The 25604-nt window shown below is 43.8% G+C and overlaps 1 protein-coding gene across 1 annotated transcript in view; it reads left to right on the forward strand.

Moving 5' to 3' along the window:
* Window positions 1–3519: 3519 nt before the first annotated feature.
* Window positions 3520–25604, forward strand: part of PKHD1 (PKHD1 ciliary IPT domain containing fibrocystin/polyductin) — a 425823-nt gene continuing 403738 nt past the window's right edge. Inside the window, exons 1-12 of the mRNA XM_067755820.1 lie at window positions 3520–3571; window positions 5026–5103; window positions 5711–5855; window positions 8605–8713; window positions 12909–12966; window positions 16292–16370; window positions 18498–18572; window positions 19570–19634; window positions 20918–20957; window positions 21833–21903; window positions 23227–23328; window positions 24113–24208. Of these exons, the coding sequence (XP_067611921.1) occupies window positions 3520–3571; window positions 5026–5103; window positions 5711–5855; window positions 8605–8713; window positions 12909–12966; window positions 16292–16370; window positions 18498–18572; window positions 19570–19634; window positions 20918–20957; window positions 21833–21903; window positions 23227–23328; window positions 24113–24208 (970 nt within the window). The remainder of the gene's footprint in view (window positions 3572–5025; window positions 5104–5710; window positions 5856–8604; window positions 8714–12908; window positions 12967–16291; window positions 16371–18497; window positions 18573–19569; window positions 19635–20917; window positions 20958–21832; window positions 21904–23226; window positions 23329–24112; window positions 24209–25604) is intronic.

A 25604-nucleotide genomic window follows, 5' to 3' on the forward strand; every position in this document is an offset into this window, starting at 1 on the left:
TAGAAGGTGGCAAAACTCTGATATGCCCCCAGAGAGCAACAGCTCTAGCAGTGTACACAGCATATCATGGTAAGAACTTCCCTTCCTTTCAAGGGGTGGATTGAGAATATGTTCCATCAACCCACATTTGCCATGACTCAAAGGCCCAGTTTGACTAAGTGGCATGCCTCTGTGTAGCAGGGGAACACCCTGTCCACCAGGCCCCTGCCTCTAGAAATGTGAGTGCTACTAGGTCCTGCAGAATATGTAGATCCTTCAAATGCCCCCTCTGGCAATCAGGAAGCTGATTGAAGCAACTGACCCTTCAGTAGCCACAGCAGATTGGGTACATAGGAAGAGCAGCCACTGTAACACCTGGGTAAGATGGCATATTGCCAAGGATGCTGGATTGCCCTTGAAATGCAGTGACTTGGTTCATGTAAGTAATGGCATGTCCTATATGTTCTAAACAACACCCAAAGCAACTTCCAAAGTGGTCTGGTACCATCTACTGGAGTTTCCAACTGGTGAAGGATTGGTAAATTGATTATATTGGACCCCTCCCTCTGAGGGAGGGTTCGAAATATGCCTTGGGTTCTATGAACACTGCATCTGGCCTAACCCAAGCTTTCCTCTGTCTCTGCACAAACCAGGCTGCCACCATTAGGGGATTAGAGAACCGAGCACTATGTTTGGGTACCCTCATCCAAAAAACAGTGATTGATGGGTCACATTTCAAAGGTCATGATATGCAAGACTGGGCAAAAGAACATGACATGAATGGAGGTTCCATCTCCTCTACAACCTGTAAGGAGTAGGGTTAGTAACAAGGAAAAGTGCAGTATTAAAGCGGCAGATTAAATTAATAACAGGTAAAGCCACCTTGGCTGCGTGCACTAAAGTCCTATCCTAGGCTTTAATATAGTTGATCAACCAGTAAAACCTGTTGCCCCGTGTATGAGACTGAGTACCCTTACCAGGACACCCAACATTGTAAAGGTACAAAAGTCATGGGAGAAGGCCATTGCCCTGACTCTCACCATGCTTCAACGCGCTATGCTGCTGATAACAGCAAGCCCTATCACACCTTCCCAGGTATCCTAAGACTTTATCTACTGGAATTTACTATGGGACATCCCACCAGGACAGGTCAATTACTTCAGTCTCCACAGGATCCCATTGTCCTGTTGCCAGCCAGACCTATGGAAATGTACTACATCTGGAATGGAGCCGGCACCATGGGAAAGAGGGGAGAAGGTGCGGTCCTGGTATGGCATATCCCCCAGTCCATTTCCTCATGCCTGACAGTGCTGCCTTCCCTGGCCTTGTATGGTATACACAGCCAGGTCAAGTTTCCAAACTTTCCAACCTCCCCTTCCTCAAGACCAGATGGGCTGATCTGCTTTCCACTGGTGCCATCGTTTGACTGCTGCCCTTGTTCCCTCCATTGGCCTGGAGCACATAGAAGCTGTTACTAAATTCACCCAACCGTCCTTAAATGATAGCCAACAAAGCCTGTCCTGATGGAACACTGAAATGTCCCTAATGAGAAGAGCTGTCCTCCAGCATAGGATGGCCTCAGATACTATCCCTGCCTTGCAAGGAGGCACCTGAGCCATTATCCAAGCAGAATGTTGCGTGTTTGCACCTGATGAATCTGCTGTTGCATCGTGTTTATTAAATCGCAGGAGGACACAAGTGAACTTCCTGAGTGATCTGACCACCAACCCAGGGAACTTGAAAAATCAGTGGTTCAGATCATGGAGCTCTTGGTGGAAAAAAAATGTTACTTATGTTGGGAATGTTAATCTGTGTTTTCTCTCACATGTGCCTAGACCGTTGCTGTGGCCTCTATCTCCTATGCAGCCAGATAGCTGCCAAAGGAGCCCTCTCCAGGCTGGTGAAACCCTTTGCTGACCTCTCAGGGCACATCTCGGAAGAGGGGGCAAGTGACATTGTTAGAGCTAGTCATGAGGGGCAGACTGCTGGAGGAGGTCATGCACAGGGCGTGACCACCAGTTGACCGCAAGCAGACCCCGGGCAATTGGAGGCTCCTCACTCCCTCCCTGTCATTGAAATGTACATTCTGCCCACAGGTCCCACAGCCGGAGCTGTTTTCAAGGATGCAGGTTTCAGAGTCAGGTGGTGTTGAGACCACTGGGATTGAATACAGTGACTGAATTCCACTGAAGACTCTGTAAACTTTTAAGATTGTGGCGGGTATGGAGATCTACTCATCTCGCTGACGCCCACGACAAGCCTCCTCGTTTGTAAGTTTTCTTGAAACCTGACACCTGCCAATCTGGAGTGTTTCCCTCTTTCTAAGGTCTCTCCTTGCCCTCTGTGTTTGGGGGCCAGTTAATTTATGAACCAACACAGGGACAGATTACGTGGAGAGGTGGCTCCCAAGCTGGGCCCTGATGCAGGCCAGGAGTTCACTGGGGCACAAGAAAGTTTGGGGAATCCAGAAAGCATCCAGCAGGATCCAAGGTAGAGGCTGCCGTGTGGGAAGCTTGGCCGGGAGACGGTGGGGAGAACAGCTTCGCCGCGGTGCAGGGGTCACCTTGGAGAGCAATGCGAGGGGAAGTTGGAAAGGTGGGGGGCAGATCATGGTGGGACTGCAAAGTCAGAGAGAGGGATTTCCTTTGGAAGCAGAGAACCCTCAAAAAGAAAACTAACGTTCATGGGCATCTCCTTTGTGCCAGGCCCTGTGTTAATTTCTTTATGTATCTATCGTCTCAGTTAATCGTGATAAAAATCCTACCAAGTGTTCTTATCATTTTTGAAGTGATAGAGGTTTTGCTTTGAATTGAAAGCTTTAAGCAGGAGAAGGGCACAGTGAAGGCAGAGTTTAAAGAGGTTGATCTGGGCATTGTGGATTGAGGTAGAGGGACCTGGGGTCATAGGGTCCAGTTTGGAGGGTCCAGCTTTTTCTTCCTGTTTCTTTCCTTCCTGTTTCCTCTGCTGTGAGGATAAGATAATTTCCCCCAAATTTCCATTAACACCATTTTTTTTTCAACTTGTTACCATGTTTAACATTTGCTTTAACTCTTTACTCTTTTTGTGTTGATTGGTTCCTAGAGGACTGAGACTTCCAGAAAACAGAACAAAACAACCCGCACCCCCTCTCCGTAATTGCCATTAACTAGTATTTTGAATCTGGAATTCATTTATTTTAAAAATTTAAGTGTTTATTTAATAATGAATTAAGGAAAGAGGTTATTATTACTTACCCAGCTTAAACATGCATAAAATAAGTCAGTGGGACAAGGGGGTAGAATAATGATAATTTTATGTAAGATTCTTAGATTATCCTTTTCTTCCAAGCTTGGGAAGATGGTGGGTCCCTCTGAAGACTCTAGGGTCATATTGGTATAATTTCCTTAATTTCCCAAGTTTTAATGAAGCAAAGCAGTTGTATGTAAGCAAAAGTGATAGTAATTTTTCATTTTGTTTTTATAAATCTCTGCTGCTCCAATCATAATTGAAAATGTGTTTAATGTCTGAACAGTTTTGAAAGGATTGATTTAAGTGAACAAGATGACTGGCTGGCTGGTCTCTCTGACAAGTATCAAAATACTACTTTTAGCAGGTGAGTTGGATGTGTTTTGAAGGGATTTTGGATAGAATGCAGCAGGTTACCTTGAGAACTAATTTACTGATACTTAAATATTACTTTGGGAGGAAGTGTTACAGTATCTCCCCTAGGTTTAAATTTTCTCTGCTTAATAATTTTTTTCTGTTTAGTAGTTGAGGTTATATATTAAATAGTTATATACTTTAATTTTTAACAGCCAGTGGAAGTTGCTGTTAAGTCTAGAGCTTTTAATAATAACTTATAACCTTCCTTTTATAATTTCTTTTTGAGCCATACAGTGCAATTCTTTTTAGATTTTATTACTTTATCTTCCCAAGGGGAGTAGCTTATCTTGTCTTAGTGATTAATGACCAATAAAAATTTCCTTTTCTCGAACCGGGTCTCTCGTTTTCTCAGTGACCTTGGTTATCCTCTGTATCTTTTTATGACATTTGTTTTTGATCTTCGTGAGGTAGAAGTATCTAATACACCTTTGAGGGGTAAGCATGAGCCCATCTGGCCGGGGCTGACACGAATGGTTGTGTCGATGTGAATGATTCTTACCACTCTTGGTTGTGCAGAGCGCCACCTGCATAAATGTACATGGAAGCCCTGGGCTAGCCAGAGTTAGCGTGGCTTGGGTGATCCTTTAACTTTTCTGATATAGAAACCGAAAAGTGTTCTGTAGACCTCACTGAGGAGCTAACTGATTTTTGCTGGCTTTACCTCGGACGAGGCATGTCCATCCAGGATCATCTTCAAAAATAAGGCATTGATAAGGTCACGCTCAGCCCATAGTCTCTATGCGAGAAGCCAGTCTAGCCTAGTGTGTAAGTCTATAGTGGGCTTTTAAAAAATTCCAGCACTGATTCATGCTTCAGCCCCTCTCTGAGCAGGCAAAGCAAAACTCTAGAGAATGCTGTGTCTCTCTGGGGAGTCATTCTGATCATGTATTCAAAAGGGAGAAACTAGAGGATGGTGTTATAAGCAGGAGGACTGAAGTAGGGATAACTTCCAGAACTTTCTCCTCTTCTCTGGGAAGTGGAAATATAAGAAATAAGTGGTAACAGTTAAATATGACCCCCTAATTAAAGAGTGGGAAAGAGAGAAGACATTTTATGGATTCAGTTAGGAACCAAATGTATCCTGGAGCCTTTTCCAAAGGAAGTGGAAATTCAGGATTGTCCTCGTGAACACATGGTTTTTGGATGTCTAAGATAAGAAGATCAGTCAAAACTTTCCTTAAAATGGGAGGAAGGTGTGGTCCCCAGACCAGTAACACCAGCAGCACCTGGTTAGAACTGTAAATTCTTGGGATCCACCACAGACCTACTGGATGGGAAGCTCTGGGGGTGGGTGCCGCGATCTGTGCTGTATGAAGCCCTTGTGGTGATTCTGAGGAATGCTCAAAGGAAGCCGGTGGATTGAATTTGCACACTGAAGCCAGGGTTTCTCCTACTCACTTATAGTGCCTTGTCTGAGTGTCCACATTGAACCTGAAGAAGGCAGCCTCGCAGGAGGAACGTGGATCACTGTCATTTTTGACGGTAGGTTTGGGCCTTACCGAATGCACGTTTCTTATTTGTTGATCTAAAGAATCCTAAAGAATGAGTCCTGTTTAAGGACAGATGTAAAAGAGATCTGGAAGGGAGATGGACCAACTGACCAACTTCTGTGTTACCAGATGCCCACATGCTAATGTTACATCACACCATTATATGTCTTTGTCCACTTCCTTATCCCAAGCTGTGGGGTGGAACTCTAGGAACCCTAATGAGATGATACCCATGTAGCACAGAACTTGGCAATGTGACCCTCAGAACCTTGGTTATCTTCCTTGTCGAGAATCCTACATATGGGAGCTTCTAAGCCATGGCTCAGTGTATCCATCTATACCACTGGAAAAGAGTAACTTTGAGGGTTGGAAAATGCTTTCCTGGATTTCAGTGGATGGACCTGAAGAGAGAATTAAGAAAAAAAAAAAAGTCATAAAGAAGCACACTCATTCATACAGGCTTTGGAAATGAGAAATATTACTTTTAACCCTTCGGTAAACTCAGGGCCTGCCATTGCCCACGTGTGGCAGGTTTTTGTGTTACCCTGTGTGGATTACTGCTCTGTTCAGCCTGAGACTCCACTCTCCCTTGCGTTTAGGTTTGGAGCCAGGTGTCCTTTATCCTGCCAACGGCTCTCAGCTGGAGATCCACCTGGTGAATGTGGCTGTACCCATGCTGCCCATCATACCCTGTGACATCTCTCCTGTCCTCCTGGATTTGCCGGTAGTGATGTGTAGGACCAGGTACACCTGCCCCGGGAATGAGAAGGCCAGACAGGATGAGTGCTTTGCTCATCTCAGTAGCTTTCAGTGGCAAATTAGAGCAACTCCTGCCATGATTGCAATTACCAGTAGAGTTCCCTATCAGAGCTCTAGGGCTTAAGGGAGGATGAGAATATGGGAAAGATTTTTGAGAATTCCGAGACATTTATAAGGAGGGGTTGGGGGCTGGATGATGTTTCCAGTTTTGTGTGTGTGTGTGTGTGTGTGTGTGTGTGTGTGAAGGTCTCTATTGCTATTCAGATTTCAATAAATGGGGCCATTTTGCCAACTATTTTTTTGGAATAGGCATAATTGTAATGATTGTACATAAACTAAAAATCAGTTAGAAAGGAAATTCACCTTAGTCCTCAATTTGTTTGCTGAGTCTGATATGATTTTTACAGGATTCCAGATTATCTGTTGTCCTACTTAAGTTTTTGTTGACCTCTAAAGCTTACACTAGTTTGTTCTTTCTTTAATATCTAAGAGATGTTGCCTGAAAGTGGATCATTGGTTAAGAGAAAAAGAGATTGTCATTTCCTTTTGTTTTCTGTTCCCTCTTTCAGGAAAGTTCCCTCTCTTCCATCTCTGCCTATTGAACCAACCATATTGCAAATGCTACCTCTTCCCTGAACAGCCAACTGAGTGTCATCTTTCCCTTCTTTGATAGGGGACAAGTAGGAACTGAAATCCAGCTTTTGAGGAAGGAGCACATTTTAGTCATTCATCCATGGGGCATGGATGGATTGTGTATTCAACACATGAGACATGTGTTTGTGTATTCACACACACAAACACACTTTTTGGGCAATTCATCTTCCTGAAGGGAGGACCTTTCTGTAATTTACACAAAGGCATAGGATGCACAGCCTTAGTGGCCCTGTTTCTTCAGCCCTATGTTTCTCATGACACTTTGTCAATTGCCCACTTTTCAGATTCATCCTCACAGAATTAAGTGCTTTGGGGACAGAGGATGTGATTCACCCACCTTGTAGTCCTCATGATGCTGAGCACAATATCTTGCTAGTAGAAGATGCTCAAAAGATGTCTGTTGAACTAAAGTTCCTTATAGCACTGCTGTTGGTAGAGATGATTTCCATAGGTTTTATGGTATATTGGGGCATAGAGTTCCTGCAAGAACTTGCTATGAAATAAGTCAAAGCTCTAACGATTTGTATGTTCTATCTCCTCAATCCCCAAATGCTAATGACTTTAAGATGGGGCTTCCCTGGTGGTGCGGTGGTTAAGAATCCGCTTGCCAAGGCAGGACACACGGGTTCGAGCCCTGGTCCAGGAAGATCCCACATGCCGCGGAGCAGCTAAGCCCGTGTGCCACAACTGCTGAGCTTGCGCTCTAGAGCCCGCGAGCCACAACTACTGAAGCCCGTGCGCCTACAGCCCATGCTCTGCAACAAGAGAAGCCACAGCAATAAGCCCGCGCACCGCAACAAAGAGTAGCCCCTGCTCACCGCAACTAGAGAAAAAGCCCGTGTGCAGCAACGAAGACCCAGTGCAGCCAAAAAACAAAACAAAACAAAAAAAAACCATGCACCAGTGACTTTATAACATCATTTTAGAAAAAAAGAAATAGCACCCTCTTAAATGTACTCATTGATTGGAAGATGAATATCAAATTAAATTAACACTCAAATGTGGGAAAATGTGCATGTTATCATCAATGAAATACTGTCATACTCATTATTATAAAAAGACAAGTCTGCGTTCGCAAAAACAGGCACTGTTGCATCTAAATCAGCAGTGCCCAACCAAAATATAATTCGAGCCACAAATATAACTTAAAATTTTTTAGTAGTCACATTAAAAAGTCAAAAGAAAGAGGTGAAATTAATTTTAATAATACATTTTATTTAACTCAACATATCCAAAATATTGCCACTTCACATGTAATATAGATTATTAACGAGATACTTTATATCTTTCTTTGAATACAAAGTCTTCAAAATCCAGTGTGTATTTTATACTAATAGCATATCTTAATTGGGACTAGCCACATTTCAAGTGCTCAATAACCACATATGGCTAATGGTTAAACACATTGGACAGTGAAGATGTAAAGATTTAAGGAGAAGTTTTGGAGGGGAGGCACATCTAAAATCTAACTCCTTATTCATCATATTCCCCTTCTCAGAATTCAGATTGAATGGCAGCCTCGAAGAGGCAAAGAAATCACTGTGATCCTCTTGAAAAGAGGAGAGAAGGTCTAGGGCTCTCTTTATGGATATGTGAGGTGTTTATGGGCTGCTGGGGTAATTATTAAGTCAAGAATTTTTGGCAACATATAAAATCAGTGCCTTTTATTAGGAAGAGCCTAGGATTCAGATCCTCCTTTGCCCTTAAACTGTGGTGTTTGCATACCCAGGTCTCTTAATCTATATGGAACTTGTTATTTTTTAAATGGAAACTGGTATAGATTATCTATCAGTGTCTCCTCCAACTCGTAAAGTCCTGAGAAACTATGAGGCTGAGAAACAGGACAAAATTTAAAAAAATTTTTTGGTACTTTCAATGAAAACTTCATAACTTCTTTTGCTGAAGGATCTGATGTTTAAGGTCTATTGGATGAGTGGACAGAGGAGGTGAAAGGTGAAATACAGGACTCCTGGGTTAGCTCTGTTTCACAGGTGCAGGGGGGAAATTTGAAGTGGTCAAGTGGGGCTGCCGGCTTTGGCAATTTGATTGATTCACAAGGATTGACACGTTCTGCCCTCAGATCTCTGCTGTCCGAAGCACATGAAGGTCTCTATTACCTGGAAGTGCAGGCTGGGGGACAGGTCGTAGGCAGCCCAAGTTCAGGACCACGAGACAGCTGCACTTTCAAGGTGGGTACCAAGCACGGAGGAATGTGTGTTTGCCTGGTCTGAGAGTGTGCTTGCGCTATCGACAAGAAAGTTATAAATCAGCTGGGGAGTCTTTCTTTTTTGCCAGGATGAGAGAACAGGTGGATGATAGTTAGGGAGTTTCTGAGACTATCTTAAGAAGGTAAGTATTGAGCACGTGTATGTCAGGCTCTCACTAAGTGCTTTATGCACATTCATTTAATGCTTACAGCAATTTTATGGGGTAGCTTTTTTTTTTTTTTTTTTTTTTGCGTTACGTGGGCCTCTCACTGTCGTGGCCTCTCCCGTTGCGGAGCACAGGCTCCAGACGCGAAAGCTCAGCGGCCATGGCTCACGGGCCCAGCCGCTCCGCGGCATGTGGGATCTTCCCGGACCAGGGCACGAACCCATGTCCCCTGCATCGGCAGGCGGACTCTCAACCACTGCGCCATCAGGGAAGCCCTATGGGGTAGCTTTTTATTATCCTGCTTTTACGGATGAGCAACTTGGGGCTCAGGGAGATTAAATAATTTGTCCATGTCATCTAGTTTGTAAATTGCAGAACCAGGATTGGAACCTGCATCTAAATCCTCACTTATACTGAAGCCCATAGAGGAGATAGATTACCATTGTGCATCAGTGTTTCATTATACAGCTGAGATCATCTGGAGTGTAAGAATGGTGAAGGGACTCAGGGACACAAGTTCCGCCTTCCTCTCTGCTTAACGGTTGATTTCTGCTGCTTCTTTCAACCCTAGACCGAAAGGGCATGTGCTGTTGGAATTCTCCTTCAAGCTCAGAGAGAGCAAAAAGCAAGCAGAGAGAGTTTATGAGTCGATGCCTGATTATTTTAGAGCTTCTAGATGCATTAATTTTATGTTGGGGCTTTGTTTTATCTTGTTGAGTCTACTGTCCATTTCAGATTGGTTTTACACTAAAATCTCTCTGAAAGCATAGGTTCTAGACTTTCCATAAAATGCAGCAGTTTGGCAGGGTTGTACTTGCCCCAGGGAGCCTCTGTTTAAGAGCAGTTCCTAATAACACAATTTAGTTATTAATCAATGCTCCTTTACAACAAGACTTCATCTTCTAAATTCATCTCTCATACGATCCACATTTTACATAGGCAATTCATCTTTAGAATTTGGAATTTGCCATCAATTCACATTTAACAACTTGTTTCTTACTCCAAGAGAATCTTGTTTTCCAGAATTTTGCTTTTGCACGTATGCGGCAGAAAGAAAAAAAAAATTCTTTTTTGTTAAGACCCACACCAGCACCCCTACATTGTATCAGTGAATAAAACAGAAGAGAGACGGCTGAGCATGGTCCTTAATCACTGTGCTGTTTTTGGTTTTGATGTCCTTTCACCCCAGATAATAGTTTTCCTACTTATTAAAAGACCGGTAAGGAGAGAGAGGGGAAAGAAGAGAAACACTTCCTAAAATTGCACATAAAAGAAAGCAAGTCCTCCGGTGGTTCCACTAGCTTGGTGAATTGATGAAAAATCACCAGGGGATGCAGTTAATGAGAGGCATTCTGAGCTGAAGGAAACCCAGTGTCTCTCTTTGTTTGGGGACTGGGGCTGGGGGAACCACATGTATTAAAAATTAATTCCACCTCTCCAGTCCACTCCAAAGAGCCTGCTGCAGGCACTGACAAGTTTGAACAACTCACAGAAGGTTTATCAAGCAGCTGGTAGCTGCGGCTTTATCATTCTCATCCTCTGCTTTTCTGCTCCCCCCACCTTGCTGCTGCCGACCCCATTCGGGCTCAGGGATCAGCATGCAGGAAGCTGGATTTGGAAGCTCGTTAATTTTTCACTTTGTCATGTCTCTAGCTTCGTGGGTGACCAGAGACCTGTTTCTCTTAGAAAAGTGCCATTTTATATTGTGTCAGCTCAGAGAGATTCACAAGTGAAGCCTTTTTTGAGGTTTCACTCTGAGCCTGCCCTGCCACTCTCTGAGGACCTGGGAGGGAGTGATGCAGGAGTCGCCTTATTTCCCCTGCACTTCTGGTGGAAGGCTCTCAGCCTGAAGGATAGACCTGGAATTTTTTTTTTTTAACATCTTTATTGGAGTATAATTACTTTATAATGGTGGGTTAGTTTCTGCTGTATAACAGAGTGAATCAGCTATACATGTACATATATCCCCATATCTCCTCCCTCTTGCATCTCCCTCCCACCCTCCCTATCCCACCCCTCTAGGTGGTCACAAAACACCGAGCTGATCTCCCTGTGCTACGTGGCTGCTTCCCACTAGCTATCTATTTTACGTTTGGTAGTGTATAAATGTCCATTCCACTCTCTCACTTCGTCCCAGCTTACCCTTCCCCCTCCCCGTGTCCTCAAGTCCATTCTCTACATCTGCGTCTTTATTCCTGTCCTGCCCCTAGGTTCTTCAAATCCATTTTTTTTTAGATTCCAAATGTACATGTGTTAGCATATGGTATTTTAGACCTTGTATTTTAAATTGGAAATCGAGAGGTGTGTTTCCTTATGTGGTTTGGATTCAGTTGTTCTGTCTGCCTCAGTTTCTAACATCTGGAAGGTGGGCAGTAACCACTGCTCTGTATCATGAAGCTCCTATGATAAAGTTCCAGTGGGAATGACAATGGTATGAAGGGCGTCCCAGTGGGAGTTGAAGGTCTGGGTGCAGGAGGAGGCTGGGAGGGGTGTAGTGTACGTTTGGCAGGTGTGTGTGGAGTTGCATTAATCTTTATCCTTCAGTGAGATCAGAGCCAGCTCCCAAACTGTGAGGTCACAGCATTCTTATTTTGACCTCCTAACTGTACATATTTTCTGTGAACTCTTTTCTAACCCTTTCTGTTAGGAAGGGAGGAAACAAGCCTTGATGACAGACTGTACAGCCATGTGAATCGATACATAAAACCTGCACTTGCCCAGCCAGCATCAGCTTTGTGAAAATGTCTGTTGATTGTCCATGTCTGATGAAGGTTGTTGATTAACACCAGAGTTATTCTTTATTGCTTTTCTCCCTGGGAAGGTGGACTCCTGGGGTGCTGGAAGCAGACCAAGCAAAACAATTTGCTGTCTTTGTTTTGCAAATGGGAGGTACAGTAGGTTAGGGGAGTGAAGGTGGTCTAGGCGTCTAGAGTAGGATGGGGGTGAAGGTAGCAGGAAGGGGAGACCAGGTCTCTTCCTGGGTGAGTCATTAGGCCATGGCTCAAACCTTGGCCAGGTCAGTCCATCCTTACGATTCTCTTTTTTCATGCCGGCCCTGACTGTGAAATGCTCTAATCTGGAACTAACCCAGAGGCCTATAGGTGAGATGGAGTTCCCGGAATTGTCTCCTTCTCTCCTCTGCTTCCAGGCAGTGTATCAGTCATCTCAGATGGGGCCACTCCATTCATTCACAAAAATGTGAATGTCTTTTACATACCAGGCTGTGCCCAGGGATACAACCGATGACTCAGCCAGGCGTTGCCCCTGCCTTTCTGGAGCTTATAGTTAGCAGTTGATGTGCTTCAGGGGGTGAGGGCATCATAGGATGACTTGAGTGCCAGGACCAGGCTTCTCCAGGCTCCTGCCTCTCCAATCAATGCTGGTTTTCTCCTTGGAGAGTCATGTTGCCTCTCATTCCTTGCATCCTTTGAATCATTTTCCTCCCAACAGGCACCTTCCATTTTCCCAAACAAACTTCCCTTGTGTATCTCTCCAACTTCCAATTTTTTGTAGCTTGCTAATCCCTACCAAGGTGCTGGCTGATAATAATTTAATTTGCAATCCTTTTTATCTAAATAAGCAAACTATTGTCTAGAAAAATTAAAAAAAAACCTTCAAGACCCCAAGATATCAAGTTGCAATAATGGAATTAAAAGGTTGGTATTTTAAAGCATGGCCTGCCTACCGTTCCTTTGGTAAAACATGTTCCTGGTATGGCAGGTGAGCAAGTAGAAACAGACTTGCCCAGGTGTGAGGGATATGGTGCAGGGAAGACATATGACCTTGATCAGATTCCCTTGACCTCATCTATGGAAGAACTATAACAATGTCTGTTATCTCTGCTTCACAGAAATATCTTGAAGATGAAAGGAGATAGATGTAAGGTGATTTGAGGAGGTGCAGACACTTGCTGCCTTAGATGAACGCTCTGTGCGGAATGACTTAGGCTTCCTGTGTATGTGGCTGTGATGTTCTAATGAAATGCTCACTGTGATAACATTTTCTAAACAGTTTTCCAGGGCACAGACACCCATCGTTTACCAAGTTAATCCACCAAGTGGAGTGCCAGGTAAGGAATCTCCTATTAAGATAGCAATAAATAGAAATCCCTTTGCAGAAGCTTATTGCAAACTCTTCTACCCAGGTGGATGGTTTCTATAAATAGGAAATTTTAACCGCTTCTCTGATGCTGTTTTGAGAATAAGTGTCAACCTCTGGTTTATTTTTCACCTGGTTTGGTTTCACCTCTGGGCACTTTTGCTCTATTACTTCACTGATAACCAAAGGAATCTTAACATGAAAAGAAAAAGAGGCCAGCAAAATCAAACCAGATGTTGCTGGAGAATATAGACACCATCATCACTCCTAACTTTATAATCATCCACATAATAAAAAACCTTTATTGACCCTTCCTGGGAGTCAGGTTCTGTTCTAAGCTTTATTATTATATTATCTCATTAGATTTTCACAACACCTGATGATATAGGAACTATTATTATTTCCATTTTGGAGGTGAGGAAATGAGGTACCGAAAGGTTAAGTTATTTGCCTAAAGTCGTAATGAGTGGTACAGCTGAGATTTGAACACAGACAGTCAGAATCCAGAGTGGGCCCATATACCTTACATTTTATTTTGTGTTGAGCCAAGTTGGGTACCACTTGGAAGGCCATTAACCCTGGTCCTGATCCTGGGGGTTTATGAGTTAGAGAGCACACTTACATGCAGAGACTAGGAGGCTAGAAAAGAAGAGAGAGAACGCTGGGAGGGTGGTTGTAAAAAAAGGAGTTGCAACTAAGAAACAGGTTCAGGACCTGCCAAGCCCGCCTTAAAACTAAGTAGTAAACAGAGCTGGGATCACATATAATTTGCTGTCTGATTCTTGACAAATTCCTACATCACTTTCAGGTTTTATTTGTTCAGGGTTTCCAGATGGTATAAGTATGGGAATACAAGTTGCTCAATTTTTCCATGTGGTTGCATCTCAATGCATAAACTGATCTAGTTGTTTCGAACGGTTCAAGAATGTCAAAATGAATCTCTGAGTCACTGAAAAGTGTCTGTACTTTTGGTGTGTGTGTGTGTATAGACACAGATGATGTATGTGTGTATTTAAATTACATCCTGAAGAATATGAATTCGGCCTTGTCTTATTAAGGCCTGTTATTCCCAGATCTGTTCCTTTCCATTCATCTGAATAATCAAGACGTGATCATGTTTTATTAAAAAGAGCTGTGGTCTGTGAAAGTCACACGCCGTCATTTTGTCCCCGCCACTGCTCTGGTGTTGTTAGAAAACTCCCGTTCGGATGGCAGAAACCTTGTGAGGGTGAGGGTTGAGGAGGAAAGCCCGCCGTGAGAGGTGTGACGTGGGGCATCAGCTGGCGCCCAGATCTGTCAAGCCCCTTTCTCCCGCCCAGTTTGAGTTCTGCACACTGTCTCCTCCACCTTCGGGGAGAACGATTGGTGGCTGCGCTGGTTGGAGTGAGCCCTCGGGCAGGATCCAAACGGCTGCATCTTTGAAATCTCTTGCCAGACGATTAGTCTCACCTCCTTTGGGAAGCCTGCCCAGAGTAGCAGGCAGGGAAATGGGGGAGGTGGCAGAGACAGGAGAGCTGTTTTGTGAGCCGCTGAATTCCCATATGCGGTTAACAGGCCTCCACTGTGACGCGGGGTCCCCCCTCCCCGACCAGCACACGGTCTGGCTTAGCCATTTGTCAGCTGCTGTTTGTTGGGCTTCTTTGTTGAGAAACAAAACAAAAACTCCCAGGAATTCGTAGTTTCTATAACCCGTTATTTGTTTGTAAAATTGTGCCCATCAGTTGTAGAAATCATGCCTGCCAAAGCCAGGAAGTCCATCGGTTAGCCCTAGTAAAATGAAGAATTACTTTGCTGGCTGGCAACAGTAGCCGAGACCTTCAGACTCTGGGCTTCTGCCAGTTCCACAACCTTTGTCTAAGTCACTGAATTTCCTCTCTTTCTACCCGCTCTCTGGTCAAGGGTCCGCCATACTTCCTGGAAGGTTTCCACTGTCTTAGGGCCAGTCATCCAATGACTGCAGATCAAAGTCACTTCCTATTAATAAAACACATGCACAGTATGTAGGGAAGCATTACTTCTTGCTCATGTTCTTTCGTGGCCTGAAGTGTAGCCGTGAAGAGACCCAAAGTCCTCTGAATTCAGGGACCTCATGAGCCCCAAAGATGCCCTCTTCTCTTCTGTTTGTGAGGTTTTGCCTCATTAACCAACACCTCTCTTACCTCTCAGTGTTGTGATGCTGGAAGAGTACAGCCTTGATGGTTAAATTCCATCATTATCTGGAAGGCACCCACTTCCACGTTGTGGGGTTGAGTGGTGAACTTTAACTTGCTCTGGTGTGTTTGCTTAAAACCTTGCTTTGTGCATTTCCGTGGAACTGAATTTAGGTGTTTTTCCACTCTGGAGGAAAGCAACTCATGTAGCATCAGGTATGGGCCCCAAACTCTTTCTGAGAAGGGGCTACTCTAGATTTCTTTCCCAGATCCTCTGAGCAGAGAAGGTGGGGGTAATGCTGAGAGTTCCCCTTGACGAAAGGGCGTTGTTGATGCCTGCACCCCCATTTTTATGAACTCAAAAGAGGTGAGTATCAAGGAAAAACTTGCTACCCAATGGGAATCCCTACATATTGCATAGAGGAGACCCAGCAGTGGAAGTCATCCATTTATCAGTGGACAAGGCAGACGCCAACCGTCTTTGGATCCCCATTTTGCCTGATCTTTGAACACGAGCATATTTGTTGAATTAATTGCACGTGCAGTAGCCCATCCTTTAAGCCATAACTCTGCTGCTCTCTCGTGCCCTTCTTTCTGACTTCCTGTCCGTTTGATTCATCCATGACATTCATCTTTTGTACTCTGAGATACAGAAAGAAGTTTAGTATCTTTGAATATCTATCCAGATTGTGTGATACGAGCTTCCTCTTATCGTATGTGTCCAGAGGAAAGTCTCATGAAGCATGGAGCACCCCCAAAGAAGATTATTTTTAAATCCCATGTGGGTGGATGGTCTACACACGGCCAAGAGAGTGGAACAAGGCAGTGTGTTTAAATGGGCCCCTCCCTGCCTCCCTTCCTGGGACTGTGAAGAAGCCCTGATATTCCTTCAGTGCTCCATACATACATGAATAAGTCCACAGTGGCAACGATTCATTATTTTTGCCTCTTTGATATTTAATATCGATGAATGGATTATACTTGGTGATCCTTTCCTGTTGTACAGTTTATAAAAATGTATTAATATTCTGAGTCATGACTGGCTTGGCCATTTTGAGTAGAGGTAACAAAAGAGAAATACAGTTTACGGTATATATTTAGAGTGTGAGCTAAGTAGATTAATTGAAAAAAATCTTTTTCAAACAGGAAACCTTATACACGTGTATGGCTGGATTATCACCGGAAGGTCGGAAACCTTTGATTTTGATGCCGAGTACATTCATAGGTAAGTGTGTGCTTGTTTCTGTGTTCAACTAGTTACAGATATGCTGGATTGAGTCCTGAGACCAGCTTCCCCGATAACGATAAATTGTAAGCAGCTGGCATGGAATTCCTCTTTTCCTCTTTGCAGTTTACAGTCCCTCGTGAGCTGGGCTTCAACAAACTTGGTTAATGTAATTGCGACTGGTCGATTAAGTTGGTCCATTTATTTACTGAAAACTAGTCACTCTGGGCGCAGTGTGAGTTGTACTGTAATTGCATCTGTGGATTTTCTTTCTTGATTCTTCCCCTTCTCCCTCTTGTTTCTCAGGCTGAAATAAATTCTTTATAACAATGTGTGAACTCAAAAGACCACTATAACATCCTTGTTTGTTATACATTTGTGTATATAGAATTTCTGTTGGTGTGATCAGAGGAAAATGTGGAAGAGGTACTGAAAGCCATTGAGTTATTTTTAAGATTTATTTTATTGAAGTATAGTTGATTTACAATATTGTGTTAATTTCTGCTGTTCAGCAAAGTGATTCTGCTAATCCCAAACTCCCAATCCTTCCCTCTCCTACCTCTCCTCCCCTTTGGCAACCACAAGTCTGTTCTTTATGTCTGTGAGTCTGTTTCTGTTTCGTAGATAAGTTCACTTGTGTCATATTTTAGATTCCACATATGAGTGACATCATATGTTATTTGTGAAAGCCATTGAGTTTTTAATGTTTTCTGGGAATGATTAGGATGCCAACATGACTTTTTTCATTGGAGACTTTTAAAGTGCAAAGTGGTACTAGTAAATCATCCTTGCCAGGGAAAGTGGGGGACAGGATGGAAAGTGTTGAAGCTGAGGTGTTTGTGGGAAGGAATTGTGGTTACTCAATGTATGAAGCAATTATAATGAGGATTTATAGGGTAGAAGGACCACAACTTCATTAGATGCTCTGTTGAGAGATGCTATATTCTGTGTCTAATATTTCCTCCACCCCTTGGACAGAATGGGGGGATCCTCATGTTCTGCTCCAAACCTTTGATTCTGTTCTGGTTGAAAAGAACGTGATTTGGCAAACTTTCAGGATATACATTTCTGGCATAAAATAATGGCCAGGGTATTCCCCGGTGGTCCAGTTGTTAGGACTTAGCACTTTCACTGCGGTGGCCCCGGTTGGATCCCTGGATGGGGAACTAAGATCCTGTAAGCCACATGGTGAAGTCAAAAATAAAAAAAAAAATACAGTAAATCCCCTACATATGAACCTTCAAGTTGTGAACTTTCAAAGATGTGAACGTGCATCTGGTTCTAGCAAGGAACCAGAACCTGTGCCATCAGCGTCAGGCATGAGTGAAATTGCAGCTTGCCCTCCATCTCCTGTTGCTGATGACCCTTCAGCTCTACCATCTCCCACCTCCTCTCCCTCCTCCAGTCCATAACTCTTCTTGCCTGTTCACTCGATGCCAGCCCCTGTATGCCAGCTGTTGTACTAGACTACTGTACTTTTCAAGGTACTGTATTGTAAGATTAAAAACATTTTCTTTATTTTTTGTGTTTGTTTTTATGTATTATTTGTGTGAAAAGTATTATAAACCTATTATAGTACAGTACTATACAGCTGATTGTGTTAGTTGGGTACCTAGGCTAACTTTGTTGGATTTAAGAACAAATTGGACTTACGGATGCGCCCTTGGAAAGGAACTCATTCGTATGTAAGGGACTTACTGTAATGGTCAACTTGTCTTGAACGGAAATTACTCTTCCTGTGGAGGACTGAAGCCCTCCCGGGACTTGGTCCCGTCACAGCCTTGGTCTGGGATACAGCCTTTGCAAGGGGGAACAAAGACACAAACTCCTCCGTGGCTCTGTGTGAACCCAGTATAGCCAAGGAGATGATGAAGATTTTTCAGGAAAGGGGAAGTGCTCCCTCTGTGGTGTGAAAGTGTGGGCCACAGACCAATGCTATGCACCCTGCTCTTGGGCTGAGGGTCTGATTTAGCATCTCCTTGGGAGACAGTCCCCAGTCACCTGCATTAATGCCTCATAAGTTCAGAGATGAATGTCCATAACAGTGTTTCCTCTGGGTTTTTCCAAGAATGTTTGTTGAGAGCATTCACTCTTGACTTGTGTCTGTTGTTTCTATTTTGTATCCAGCCCATTGATGTTGGAAGCTCAGGGAGACAAATGGGTCACTCCTTGTTCTCTTGTAAACAGACAGACAGGATGCCGGTGAGTGCCTTTCTTGCCAGCATGTATGCTTTTAGGTTCTCCCACATGGGCATAGCGCGCGCGCGCGCACACACACACACACACACACACACACACATCTATTTTTAATATAAATCACCCATAACTGTTGACTGCCTCATCTTTAGACTCCCTAGAAAAGACACAGTAATTGATTCACAATGCAACTTGAAGTGGGTTCTGAAAGCTTTCTTGAAAACAAATAGCTGATACTTACTAAGTGCTTACTGCACCAACGGTTTCACATTTAAGGCAGATAATAACCTTGTGAGTACATACGGTTATTAGTCTCACTTTACGGATGAGGAAACCAAGGCACAGAGAGGTTAAGTAACTTGTCCAATGTCTCACAAGGAGCAAGTGGCAGAGCTCGGGTTTCAACCTGGGCCCACTAACTAGCCTCCAAAGTTCATCCTCTTAACCACTATACTGTAACGACTAGCCAGAGAGAAAACAACTAACTTTTCAATATTCAGTTATTTATTTATTACAAGGAAAATTTAGAAAATGAGTGTCTATGTGCTTGTAGTTCAGATAACCAACATTTTGCTGGATTTTCACTTCCCTCCGGACTGAGTGGATTAACCTTCTATACCCTATGGCTTAGCTTTCAGGACTAGCGTTTAGTAGAGCCAAATTCTATAATGTGGTTTCTTAACATTTGCTCAGAATTGTCCTGTTTCAGTTCACATTTGCTAATATACTTTTGGGGGGGGATAAGGATCTTGCTGTCCTTGTATAAAATAGATTTTGGAAAGAAAGGACCCAGTGGAGATTAGGAGTAGACAAGATTTTGTGTGTTTGACTGGTATTGATGATAACTCTAGTTACAGTTGTGTTTTATTTTACTTTATTTTGTTTTATTTTATTTTACATTTTATTTTATTTATTTATTTTCTTTCCTGGCTAAAGAGCCAGAGCTTCTGAACTGAATTGTCTGGTGATTCTTACCTCTTACCTTTTTTGGTTCTTTCCCTAGCTATCCTATTCAGGAAGACCATGGTCTTGGGACTCTGCAGTGCCGTGTGGAAGGCAACTACATTGGTCTGTGTGAGAAGTAACAGAATTTTAAAGTTTTTCTCTGTGTTGGAAAAAAACGATTTCAAGAATTGGTTCTCCTAAAAGGGAACCCTTCTGCACTGTTGGTGGGAATGTAAATTGATACAGCCACTATGTAGAACAGTATGGAGGTTCCTTAAAAAACTAAAAATAGAACTACCATATGACCCAGCAATCCCACTACTGGGCATATACCCTGAGAAAACCGTAATTCAAGAAGAGTCATGTACCACAATGTTCATTGCAGCTCTGTTTACAATAGCCAGGACATGGAAGCAACCTAAATGCCCATCAACAGACGAATGGATAAAGAAGATGTGGCACATATATACAACGGAATATTACTCAGCCATAAAAATGAATGAAATTGAGTTATTTGTAGTGAGGTGAATGGACCTAGAGTCTATCATACAGAGTGAAGTAAGTTAAGAAAGAGAAAAACAAATGCCGTATGCTAACGCATGTATATGTAATCTAAAAAAGACGGTACTGGTGAACCTAGTGGCAGGGCAGGAATAAAGACACAGATGTAGAGAACGGACTTGAGGACACAGGGGTGAAGCGGAAGCTGGGACAAAGTGAGAGAGTAGCATGGACATATATACACTACCAAATGTAAAATAAATAGCTAGTGGGAAGCTGCTGCATAGCACAGGGAGATCAGCTTGATGCTTTGTGATGACCTAGAGGTGTGGGATACGGAGGGTGGGAGGGAGGCTCAAGTGGGAGGGGATATGGGGATATATGTATACATATAGCTGATTCACCTTGTTATACAGCAGAAGCTAACACAACATTGTAAAGCAATTATACTCCAATAAAGATGAAAAAAAAAAGAATTGGTTCTCCTGAGGATGATAATGATAACTGCCATTTGCTGAGAACTCCCTGAGAGACACTATATGAAGCAACTTAAATATAAACTAAAGTAATCCTCATGTATAAGCCTGGAGGCTGGTGGAATTGTTTTTGCTTTACAGGTGAGAAAGTTGAACCTAGTAACCGGTGGGGCAGGATTTGTCATGCTTGGTGTAACTCCAAGCCTGCTCTTCCCTGCTCTGTGCTTCTACATTTATCCTTTTGTGGTTAGAAGTCACCATCGCTGATGGTGTGAGTCTCGAACGTGTTTATTTTGGGCACTGTTAAAGAGATTAAGGTGTGGGTGGTACCTTGGTGATCGCCAGAGTCCTTGGGTTTATGGTAGCAGTGACCTGGTCCAGGCAGTTCGTGCAGATTCCTGTATTAATGTCTGTTTCTTTTCGTTACAGGCTCCCAGAATGTTAGTTTCTCAGTATTTAACAAAGGAAAGTAAGTAATTGGGAGGAAGCAGATTTATCTTTATCTTACACTATCTACTCTTTTGTCTTGCTTAGCTTCTTTAACCTTTTATAATGGAAAATTTTAAACGTACCCAAATAGAGTAGTGTCATAAAACCCCACGTACCCACTTGATTTTTTGTTTTTACCTGGGTGAATATAATTGTGTCCTATGCACTCGTCCTGAAGCAATGTAAATGTTTCAGTGTGATAATGGTACAGAATTTGGGGAATTACTTCTTAAATAATTTCATAATACTGGAAATTTAAAAGAGTACAGTTCCATAAAATGCTTTGTATCATTCCAGGAAATGCCTTCTTCAAGATGGGAAGTGTCCAAATTTCATAGCGCTTTGGAGAGATCTATTAGGATTCTGGATTTCTGCTTGCCTCACGTTCTGACACTATGTACTTTGTCAGTGTTTTCCTGAAAAGGGCATTGTCTAGCAGATATTAATTTCATTGTGAAGATAGTGACACAGCCCAAAGTAGAGAGATTTGCTCTTTGTCTCTCTCTGTCGCTGTCTCTCTTTTAGGAAGGACTAAAACAGTATCTATTGAGTATCTTCCACAGGCCAGCTCCATACCAGGTCCTTTCACGTTCATTTTTCCATTTAATGCTAGTCACACTCTGTAAAGTAAGTATTATTATTCCCATATAATTTTCTAGATCAGAAAACAAACTTTGCCCCATTGATATTCTCTAGTCATCAAAGGGAGCTGGTATCAGAACAGCTTTAAAGATCACTAAAGTTAGTGATTTTCCTTTCAGGCAATCAATTTAAAAAATGTAATCCCCCCCCGCCAAAAAAAAATGTAATCCCAGATGCAGTTTTCATCCAAAACACAATTTTGTCTTTTTGAAGGTCAATGGTACACAAGGATGCATGGCTGATCAGTGCTAAGCAGGACCTTTTCTTGTACCAGACGTATTCAGGTACCATTTCCCTTCATCGTGTATTTCTCACCCCTCCCCTCACTCGGCCCTGCACCTTGGACCCTCCGTCCCTTCTTTCTGGCCATTTCTCTATGACCATTAACACCTGAAGCCGTCCCTGAAGTCATGGATGGCCCTTTGGTTTTGTATGAGAATAGGTTGCTTGTGTGAGTGTCCACTTTAGTTGCTATATTAAAAGAGGCTTGATCATAGATTTTTATACAAAGTCTAGGGATATAGACAATAAAAGAAAGGGGAGTCATCCTTGTTTTTTGTTCTAAACAAGTAACAGAAAAGAGATGGCACTGAAAAATCTAAAGCACATCTTTGCAGTTATTTTAAACATCTCATCTCTGAGCATTCATTCAACAATTTATGACTTGCTGATACAGATGCTAAGTTTGCGTATTCCTATCTGATGAGTAAATCTTCATACCAAAAGAATCTGAAAACTGGAAACTTGCATGAAATCGTGAACTCAGTCCAGTAGTAGAAAGCTGGCTACTAAATGTGAGTGCTAGATTCTCAGCTTGAATACAGTCCCCAAACCACTTAAAAAATGTCTGCAAGGTTAGTGCAGATGCCAGAGGCAGCAGAGTCTGCCTTTGCCAAAAGTGCAAGAAATTTCCTAAGTCATGGGGCCAATGCCATTCACTCTCTAGGTAGCCTACCTCTGTCAAAGCTGAATTTTGACCCTTGGTTTTATTTTGAAGCGGTAACCATGCATAATTAGCCTCTTTGTACCTTCAGTTTATCAGAGAACACGACTACTTATTCCCCTTGCGGAGATGAAACTTAGAACTCTCAGAGTTTGATCATAGGAGGGGGAAGGATCAGAAAAAGTTAAATTCTTGGGGATTTGTGGCATATGACAGTGTAACTCATTCTTTTGCTTAGAGCGAATTGCAGACTCATATGGGTAAATTGAGACCTTGCCTGGTGCATCCAGAGTTGATTCTTCCATAAAGCGTAACCGACTGTTCTGTGATGCGTAAACAGAGTCCTTGAGGTCAGGAGACAGAGTTCCTAGGAAAGCATCAGGGTATGCAGGGACTTTTGCTGATAGCATGAGTGTCTGCATTTCCCATTCCTTTCACATATTGATCCTGTATAATATATATTATTATTCATATTGTTATATGTGAATCCTTTTCTTATAATATGCACTTTTAAATGACTATTACTAGAAAAAAATTACAACTGTTGCTGGTCTTAGAAAGTTAAAGTAAGAAATAAATTATGGATCACTTCTATGATTATATTATTATCTGGCTCACATCCTGGTTTATATTTGGAAGCTTACTTTTTTTTCCCCTCTTGCAGAAATACTATCTGTGTTTCCAGAAACTGGGAGTCTTGGGGGAAGAACAGACATCACAATTACAGGGGACTTCTTTGACAATCCTGCCCAGGTTACCGTTGCAGGTAACTAAGTTGAAATGGCTGAAAAGAGTTCATAGATTTAAATGCCATAGGAGATGATGTATCTCTTAAGGCCTGGAAAGAATGGGGGGAAGCAATATTTGCCTCTTCCGACTCATCATGGGATCCTGTTCTGAGGTCTTTGACCTGTGTTTGAGGCTGCAGGGGTTGGGGGGTGTTTTGGTCCTGCAGCTTGGCAAACATGTAACAGAAATAGGGTGTCCTGCTGCAGACACACTCACAACTCAGGGGCAAGTCCCTCAGGTGTCCCCATCTTGGGAGGGAAGAGAAGGAAAAGCACAGCTGCGTCTTCACAAAGGTCTACTTCTAAAAGGCGACCCCTCTCCCTCCCCTTAGCTCTGTCTGAATAAGTAAGAGTGGGCAGGCTTTTGCTATGCAGATTCTTCTGGAATGCCCCCTTAGCAAACCCTTTTGTGGAGAACATGTCTAGAACCTTTTGTTCTGCCTAGTGGGATGCTCCTCTAGTTGGTGACACCAAGGATGCAGGAAAACGTCCTCACACTCTCCTGTCAATTCCTCTCCCCAGCTCAGTTCATCTCCAGTGAACGACATGGCAAGGCACTTTCTTCCTGATTATTCTGAGCAGCCCTGTGTTCCACTGCTCTGCCACTCTCCCTTTCTTGCCTCCTTCCATTGAGGTGACAACTTTCTCTCTACTCTCCACTTCTGGCCCTTTGCCTGTCTACCTCAGTGTGGTCCTCTGTCCCGCCACATCTGTATCTCCACTGATATTAACATCTGCATCTAATTTAAATGTTCCCCTCAGGCATTCTGTGTGATATTAGACACGTGTCTCCCAGGAGGATTGAGTGCACCACCAGAGCTCCAGGTAAAGGTGCAAGACTCTCCGCTCCTCAGGCAGGTAAGGAAGTCTCCACGGCTGGTCTATGATATGTGGTCGGTCTCAGCTGTCTGACTGGCTGCTCAGTGAGCCCTGGGTCCTGAGTCAGAGCTTTCATTTCAGAGAGGCTCTTAGCTTTACTCAGATGCTTGGCAACGCCCTGCACTCCTAGCCCCAGCCAGCTGAATGACCAATGCGGTTCAGTGGAAACCATGATCCAGGAAGCCTAACTGCCATCGAGACGTTGCTATAGTGACCGGTGGAAACCCCTGAGCGGCCTCCTCCGTCCTCTGGGTCACTTGCCCTCTTGCCTACTATTTAAGAAGACAGAGCTTCAGACCATGTCTTCTATGTTCATAGGACAGCTTTAGACGAAGCGGAGGGTGGGGTGCAATGGGGTGCATATTTAAATGTTGTTTCTTCTCCCCTGTGGGCACTGTCTGCTACTCTGAAAAGTAGAGATGTATCGTGATGGGGCCACCAGGTTACCCCTGAAGTGGGCAGAAATGGAGGGGGCGAGGGGACAGGTTCCATCTGTCCTTCTGTGTTTGTTTAAACCTTCTACTCCACGGCTGCAGATTGCAAGTGCACCGCGGGAGCACTTTTCTGGAAAGCGTTAGAACAGGAGCTCAGGCTTAGTTAGGGACGAAGGGCAGTTGGCGTGCTGGGCAGCCTGAATCACAGGCCACCAGTTGGGAGCCCTATGTGCCCCGCAAGGGCTGTCTTCACCGTTAATCCACAGGCAGGGAGCTCGTCTCCTGAATCTCATCAGGGGAAAACTTTCTAAAGAAAGGCCATTCGGGTGTGAAAACACATGCAAAGCTTTAGCCGGGAATTCTCCAGGTCCCCGATCTGCGGTTTTGACTCAGGGAAGGCTCCCATGCAAGGAAACAAAACTACCGGGTGAAGCAAGTGATGGAGAGAATGCGTTTCCAGAGGCAGGAAGGAGGGCACCTGCTCTAGCTACTGGTGTTGCGGTAGAGGAATTTCCTGAACACAGCTTTTCTTGATAGTTGATAACGTCCTTTCTGAAGCGCTTTTGAAATTTCTTCCATGGAAGTGTGATGGGGCGGGGCGGGCGCGCAGCTGTTAGCAGGAGACCATTATCGCGAGACCCTTAGTGCGAGACCTTGAGTGCGTGCGAGGCAGTGGGAGGCCTAGCCCCGCCAGCGGCGGAACTCGTGGTGGTCCGTGGGGCAGAGTGCGGTGAGAGGCGGATCTCGGCCTTCTCTCTGGGGCCCGTGGGTGAGCTGGGGGGGCCCCGGGACAGGCTTAGGGCTGTGTCCTGCAGGGCTCCAGAGCCCTCGCCTCGGCCGCGCGCTGGCCGAGCCCAGGCCTTGAGGCGGTGACGAACCTCTCCCCTCTCCCCACCTCTGTGACCTACTGACAGTGGCAGTCTCCAGGGGTCCCAGTCTGA

Source organism: Pseudorca crassidens, chromosome 10 (genome assembly GCF_039906515.1).
Source record: "Pseudorca crassidens isolate mPseCra1 chromosome 10, mPseCra1.hap1, whole genome shotgun sequence".
Classification (NCBI taxonomy): domain Eukaryota; kingdom Metazoa; phylum Chordata; class Mammalia; order Artiodactyla; family Delphinidae; genus Pseudorca; species Pseudorca crassidens.